Source organism: Bos mutus, chromosome 5 (assembly GCF_027580195.1).
Source record: "Bos mutus isolate GX-2022 chromosome 5, NWIPB_WYAK_1.1, whole genome shotgun sequence".
NCBI classification, from domain to species: domain Eukaryota; kingdom Metazoa; phylum Chordata; class Mammalia; order Artiodactyla; family Bovidae; genus Bos; species Bos mutus.
The window spans coordinates 43900017-43907560 of NC_091621.1; the positions used below are offsets into that span (position 1 = coordinate 43900017).

The 7544-nt window shown below is 46.4% G+C and overlaps 1 protein-coding gene across 2 annotated transcripts; it reads left to right on the forward strand.

The window, feature by feature from the left end:
* Positions 1 to 3250: 3250 nt before the first annotated feature.
* DAZAP2 (DAZ associated protein 2) lies at positions 3251 to 7541 on the forward strand. 2 transcript variants are annotated; one of them, XM_005908695.2, is made up of 4 exons: positions 3251 to 3388; positions 4387 to 4505; positions 4925 to 5093; positions 6103 to 7541. In XM_005908695.2, exons 1-4 carry the CDS (start codon positions 3376 to 3378, stop codon positions 6423 to 6425), a joined length of 624 nt encoding a protein of 207 aa, XP_005908757.1. In that variant the 5' UTR covers positions 3251 to 3375; the 3' UTR covers positions 6426 to 7541. The 2 variants fall into 2 exon arrangements, with proteins under 2 accessions (XP_005908757.1, XP_005908758.1); XM_005908696.3 differs by having other exon boundaries at positions 4925 to 5170; positions 6103 to 6377.
* The last annotated feature ends 3 nt before the right edge of the window (positions 7542 to 7544 follow it).

The window sequence follows — 7544 nt, forward strand, 5'->3', positions numbered from 1 at the left end:
CAGTATTCTTGCCTAGAGAATTCGATGGATGGAGGAGCCTGCCGGGCTACAATCCATAGAGTTGCAAAGCGTTGGACATGACTGAGCGATTAACACACACAGAGCCTGACCAGAATTTACAATCTGATTATCAGCTTGGCCCACTTCCCCTCTGCCTTCTCAGGCTCCTCTTTGCTTTTTTCCTTCCCCAAAATAGGGTTTAGATTTAGAGCAGGAGGTGACACAAGAATCATGTGAATTTTTGGGCAGATGATGAAACTGAGACCCTTGGGAGGCAACAGATTAAAAACAAGGTAAACAGATTAAACAATGTATTAATAAACATTAGAAACAAGGCTTGTAAATCAAGCAAAGCTGAGACTGAACACTGGCTCTGTAGCAGTGTAACTTAGTTCAGCTATTTAACCTCTCTGAAATACAGTCCCCTTGGCTGAATGTTTCCTCTGTCTGTTATGGACACAAAGTGCATAGCGTCTGCAAGGACACTGGTGTAGATTCTGATTCCTATACGACAAGGAACAAGTGGCAGCAGAGAAGACGAGGACCAAAGTCAGCTGGTGACGCAGTGATGACCAGAACTAGCATCCCTCTCCTACATTCTCATTGACATGGGTTGCTATGAAAGTGAAGTTGCTCAGTCACGTCCGACTCTTTGTGACCCCATGAAGCCTACCAGGTTTCTCCGTCCATGGGATTTTCCAGGCAAGAGTACCGGAGTGGGTTGCCATTTCCTTCTCCAGGAGGTCTTCCTGACCCAGGGATCGAACCCCAGTTTCCTGCATTGCAGGCAGACGCTTTACCCTCTGAGCCACCAGGGAAGCCCGACATGGGTTGCTATAGTCAACACAATTTCAGGGTTCCTAACCGAGGGTCCAGAAAGAGAAATAAGGGCAGTTCCTTTCTCAGGTTCATTCCTGTACTGTCTGAGGCCCTGGGCACAGGGTAGGATGGGTATAGATTAGTGACCTCTCCAGTTTCAGGCTTTCGGGTGGTTTAGGGTCTAACTTGTAAAAGTTAGGTTACAGGGGAGAAGATTGACTGATCTGACCTCCAAGGACTTATTCTTTCAAATTTACCAATTAGTGACTGCAAATTTCATGCTAAGAAAAATGTAAGACCCTGACAGTAAAAGTCCACTTAACCAAACAAACAAACCCCAAAACAGTGTTTCTCAAAATGTGAGTCCTGACTTGTTAGTAGGATGTGAAATCACAACCAGAATTGAAAAAAGGAAATGAGAGAGATTAGAAAATATGACAGTGCATTGTACACAGAAGAATAGGTATCAGGTCATAAAATTTCCAGTTACATATAGTTACACATATTTATATATGTATGTGTACTGGGTCATGATTTAAAGTATATTACTTTAAATTACTGTGAATTTTGCTCAAAAAACTTTGCAAGACCCTTTACCAGAAGGTGAATTCAGGAGAGCAAGAGCTTTGTTTTCTTTTAGAACAGTGCTTGGCATTTATAAGTGTTCTCCAAAGAACTGTTGAAATAAGTATCTAACACTGTGCCTGCCTTCAAGAAGAATAGAAATACAGGAAAAGGTAAATATCAGAGGCTTTATCATACTGACACCAGCCTGAACCAAATAAATAATATGAATTTAAAGAAAGGGAAAAAACCTGAAAGAACTCCAAATACAGTCTTGGATATTGAGCTTTGGAACCTGGTAGGCTGCAGTCCATGGGGTCGCTAAGAGTCGGGCACGACTGAACGACTTCACTTTCACTTTTCACTTTCACGCATTGGAGAAGGAAATGGCAACCCACTCCAGTGTTCTTGCCTGGAGAATCCCAGGGACGGGGGAGCCTGGTGGGCTGCCATCTATGGGGTCACACAGAGTCGGATATGACTGAAGCGACTTAGCAGCAGCAGCAGCAGCAAGGCATTTTAGTTGTGATAGGCAGAGTGAAGGGATAAGAACAAAACAAAACAAAAACACTGATTTGGGAACTGGGGTGGGGTGGGGACTGACTTTGTAACCTGCTCACTGTGTGACTTAGGGTAAATCTCTTTAATCATTTCTCTCATTTGAAAAACAGAAATGCTTAAACAAGCCTTGCCTGCCACACAGGGCTGTTGTGAAGATCTGTGATGACTCCATAAAATCATGCATATTAATGGTGTTCTGCAAACTGTAATATGATACTGGAGAGAAAAACAACGGATTGCTGATGAAGTGAGCACTGGTCTTTTCAGTGGTTTAAGTCATTCAACAGCAAATATTTATCAGGTTTCTAATGTTTACCGAGGGTTTTTCTTTTTAAAGCTTTCGTTTCAGATGCTTTTCTAATGTTCTTCCTACACTACAGAATGTAAACCATGAGAAAATAGCCTTGGGCTGTCTTGTTCAGCTCCATCTCTGTACCTGAACACAGCAAGCGTTCAGCAGGTATCTTAAAGAATGGAAGCAATTGTTGCCTTAAAGGATGGCATCTTTGCTCTTAAGAACGATTAAGTTAGAAGAGAAGTGATACACAGAGAAAATACATATCAGGTACCATACAGGTGTCTGTGACAGGTATCAAAGTAAGGGCCAGGGCATGGGTACTCCTTGGGTACCAAGAACATGCGTTTTAGTGCTAGCTGTTGCGGGGGGGGTGGGGCGGGGCACAGCACAGCATACCCTTCCTGTCGGTGAGAAAGCGACACAGAAATAAAATACCGACAGCCTATCGGTAGAATAGAAAGGCAGCGAAGACTTGAGTGAGGGGAACCAGTGATAGATCAAGGGCTGCGAAGCATCTCAGGCAGTTAGATAAGACTGTAGGAATCTATGTCCCTTGGGTATGTGTGTTAGTTGCCGGTTCAATCCATGGGAAATGGCAACCCACTCCAGTATTCTTGCCTGGAGAATCTCACGGACAGAGGAAGCCCGGCGAGAATCTCATGGACAGAGTCCACAGAGTCGCACAGAGTCGGACTCGACCGAAGAGACTTAGCAAGCATACATGCCCCTTGTAGAAAGGATGTCAAGATGAGGTGACCTTGAGGTGCTGAACGTAGGTGGAAAAAGGTTCCAGAGAATAGTTTAATGTTACTGCCTCCGAGCGTTCAAGAGAGAAAAGATCCCGTTTTGAGACAATACCTGTATTTGGTTTTCCTTCAGCCGAGGGACAAGGGTAGGGGTTGGAGGACAAGACCCGGTGGGCGGGGCCTACGGGAGAGGACGGGATCACGCGGGCCATCCCTCCAGCAACCGGAGGCCGGGCGAAGGGGCGGGGTTTCCGGTGGCAGCGGCACTCGGGCGTCGGGTGACGCTAGGCGGACAGATCGTCACGTGACACGGAAGTGACTACGAACAGGAAGAGGACGAAAAAATAACCGTCCGCGACGCCGAGCCGAGCCGGACCCGCATCCACCATGAACAGCAAAGGCAAGGACAGGGGGTGGCTGAGGCCGCCGGGGGGAGTAGTGCTGGCCCGGAACAAGCGGGCCCGGAGCCCAGGGTCACCGAACGCCAGGCCTGGGGCGAGGTGCGCCGCGCTCCTGAGCCAGCTGCAGTGCCCGGGGCTGCGCCAGACACCTTCGTCATCCCCGAACTACGGCCGTTCGCTCCCTCACGGCCCTTTCTCCCTTAAACTCTGTGGCGCAGTTTGGAGCTGCGGACTCGGGTTTGGGGGGGTGCTATTGGGTGGGTGGGTTGTTGGTGGGGGGGGAGAAGGTTTGTCGTGATAAGCGTCTGTAGGAGCAAATGGGGAGCTGGAGGCGAGATTTGGGTAGGCCAATGGAGAACTGGCAGAGGCGGGGCGCCGCGCTCCGGAACCACAGGCAGGCCTCCGGGCTTAACTAGTCAAGTGCCGCTCTGGTGGGCCGGCCAGTTGGGCCCGAAGGGGGTCTCTTTCCCCTTACCCTCGTTGGCGGCCAGAAAGTCTCCCGGTTTCTGTGTCAGAACATTCCCCTCAGCCCCCTCCCCGATCTCAGTGTTCACTTCCACCACTCACTCTTTTCATTTGGAAGTCGACCTTGAGTAGGAACCTGTGAGGTCGATGACCACAACCACCGTTACTCACGAGGTCTTGGTCAGTTACAACCAGACCTTTGGAGACCACGCAAAAGGGAAACGGGACACACCGTTGAAATACCGGCCAGAGGGGGTGCCCAGAATTGCCCTGCATTCTGAAAAGATCTTGGGCCCAGCTAGACTTTACCCTTATAGCAGTCCGCTACTGGATGTCCAGTTGGGATCCAGCTTCTTCAGCTTTAAGGGTGCAAAGAGAATGCTTATTTTCTTGGCTCCAGGAATCAGGCCCTCTATGGCAGTCTGTTTGGAAATTCTTTTTGCTTATCCCGGTTAGGTTAGCTACCCAATATGCCCTGCTTTGTTTTGGTGACTCTGTATGGTAGACAACATGCTTTCCCCTTGTCTTCCAGGTCAATATCCAACGCAGCCAACTTACCCCGTGCAGCCTCCTGGGAACCCTGTGTACCCTCAGACCTTGCATCTTCCTCAGGCTCCACCCTATACTGATGCTCCACCTGCCTACTCAGAGGTGCTTCCAGTTAACTAGACTTAAATAATGGAATACTCTTGGATCATGTTTTCAGTCCTTGGCCAAGTCTGGCTCCACACATTTATTTACTTTCCACAAACAGGAGAGAGTGCTCACATGAATCACCTTAAAACGTGACATAGTTCAGCCATTTCTGTTGGGTTGGAGAAGGCATTATCTGATTGTTTTATGTTGTTTGGCACTGGCTGAAGTTAAGAAGATGAGTTTGCATTCCCTGAGCCTAACATTAGCTATAGCAGGAAGTGATCCAGGAGAATATTGAGTGGCAGTGGAAAGGCAACTTGTGTAACTCAAGAGTGTAATCTGCACAAGGAGAATTAGGACTTGACTCATTAAATTGAGATCTGAAATAGGAATGTCATAAAGTAACTTGTTGCCTTCTCTTCTGCCTCTTCTAGCTCTATCGTCCGAGCTTTGTGCACCCAGGGGCTGCCACCGTCCCCACCATGTCAGCTGCATTTCCTGGCGCCTCACTGTATCTTCCCATGGCCCAGTCTGTGGCTGTTGGACCTTTAGGTTCCACAATCCCCATGGCTTATTATCCAGTTGGTCCCATCTATCCACCTGGTTCAACAGTGCTGGTGGAAGGAGGGTATGATGCAGGGGCCAGATTTGGAGCTGGCGCTACTGCTGGAAACATTCCTGTGAGTATGACTTGGTCACAAAAAAGCTCAACCCTTGTGTATTTCAACTTTCTGAAATGACTGGTCATCCTTTCATCATCCCTGGGTAATAGTTGCTGGTATTGGTGTAATAATCACTGACGTCCAGTGGTAAGGCAGAAAGCACTCAAGGGGGCAGGAGAACCATGGCCAGTCAGTAACATCTGGCGTACTCACCGATGTCAGAATTTATCAGATTCCTTTGTTTTCCTGTCTTAGGAGTCCTGCCTGCTGCTTTTCTAGTTCACTTTGATACTAGTCGAGTAACACACCTCATTCATTCCATAAGCATTTACTTAATATGTGCCATCAGCATGGCATTGTATTAGGAACCATGATGATTAAAAAAACAATGCATAATCCCTATTAAATTGCATTTAGAGAAATACTAGGGATTTTAGCTATGTCTCTTGATTAATCAGTTCCCCTTTGTATGAGAATTAGAGCCCAGATGGTCCTTGCTAGGACCATCTACTCAATAACCATAGGCTAGGGATGAAGTGAAAATGCTGTCATCAGGTAGAGCCTTCAGATTATCCAGGGCCATTTGAAAACTGTCAGACCCTGTGATATAGGTCCCTGGACCTGGTACCCACTCCATGTTTTGGGATGTGAATAGGAGTGATTTTCTGCACTGAATGCCTGCGAGTCTGGACTTCGTAGGCACACACGCTCAGAAGGTATCCGTAGGCTTTATTTTGGATCCAGAACCCTTTAAATGAGTGGGTTTCCTGTTTATATCTTTGGGCTCACAAAGAATGTAGACCCGCTGGACTCAGATTGGTGGCCCAAATAGCTCTTTGAGATGCCACTGGTTAGCACACTGCCGTCTTCCTGATTGGTCCTTTGTCACCTTTGTCCACTTCCCTCCCATAGCTGCCCTCTGCCCAATCAACCTTGTCTTTTCCTTTCAGCCTCCTCCCCCGGGATGCCCTCCCAATGCTGCTCAGCTGGCAGTCATGCAGGGAGCCAATGTCCTCGTAACTCAGCGGAAGGGAAACTTCTTCATGGGTGGTTCAGATGGTGGCTACACCATCTGGTGAAGAACCAAGGCCATCTCTATGCCGGGAAAGACATCACATACCTTCAGCACTTCTCACAATGTAACTGCTTTAGTCATATTAACCTGAAGTTGCAGTTTAGACACATGTTGTTGGGGTGTCTTTCTGGTGCCCAAACTTTCAGGCACTTTTCAAACTTAATAAGGAACCATGTAATGGTAGCAGTACCTCCCTAAAGCATTTTGAGGTAGGGGAGGTATCCATTCATAAAATGAATGTGGGTGAAGCAGCCCTAAGGATCTTCCTTTAATTCCTCTGGAGTAATACTGTACCATACTGGTCTTTGCTTTTAGTAATAAAACATCAAATTAGGTTTGGAGGGAACTTTGATCTTCCTAAGAATTAAAGTTGCCAAATTATTCTGATTGGTCTTTAATCTCCTTTAAGTCTTTGATTTATATTACTTGTTATAAACGAACCGCATTAGTTGTCTGCCTTTTCCTTTCCGTCCTTTGCCCCTGGTCCTACCCTCAACCCTTGTCTTCCACTCCTTCCCACCGATCTCCATTGAATCAATGGTGCAGGACAGAAAGCCAGTCAGACTAATTTCCTTCTCTCCTTGCACTTCCCCCCACTTGTCATCTTTTAACTAGTCTTTCACAAAGGATCCTCTGAAACCCCCTCTGTGCCCCAAGCACAGGACCCATTGCTTCTGCTTTTGCATCTCAGGCAAAAGCGGAGGGTGCCTTTTGGACCCTCCTCATAGGTTTTCTCTTCAGACATGAACCAAGCCCAAATTTGTTGGTGCCAGAAAAACTGAACCTTGTTTTAACAAAGGATATCAGTGCAAACTACCGTAAACAGCAGTCTGTTTATAATTTTGAGGGGCAAGGAGGAGGATGCATTTAAAAGCCTGATGACTCTGGAGCCAAATTAAGGGGAGTTTGCAGATCAGAAATTGGTTACCATTTCTTGTCAGTGTCTGATGTAGCCACTATGGCTCCCAAGAATTCCTCAGCTGGGTTAATGGGGTCATATTGTGAATGCCTCACTACTAAATGACTTGAGTCCAGTGAAATCTCATTAGGGTTAGGAATATTTCAGGGATCCTTAATATTTTGATTTTTGTTTTCTAAAATTGGATTTTATTTTATTTTATCTTATAATTTCAGTTCATCTAAATTTGTGTTCTGTACATGTGATGTTTGACTGTACCATTGACTGTTATGGAAGTTCAGCGTTGTATGTCTCTCTCTACACTGTGGTGCACTTAACTTGTGGATTTTTTATACTAAAAATGTAGAATAAAGACTATTTTGAAGATTTGAATAAAGTGATGAAGTTGCATTACACCT

Coding starts and splice junctions, on each gene's coding strand:
- DAZAP2 (XM_005908695.2), top strand. Junction 4,506..4,924: donor CTCCACCTGCCTACTCAGAG/GTGCTTCCAGTT, acceptor TGCCTCTTCTAG/CTCTATCGTCCGAGCTTTGT. Junction 5,094..6,102: donor TGGTCCCATCTATCCACCTG/GTTCAACAGTGC, acceptor TTTTCCTTTCAG/CCTCCTCCCCCGGGATGCCC.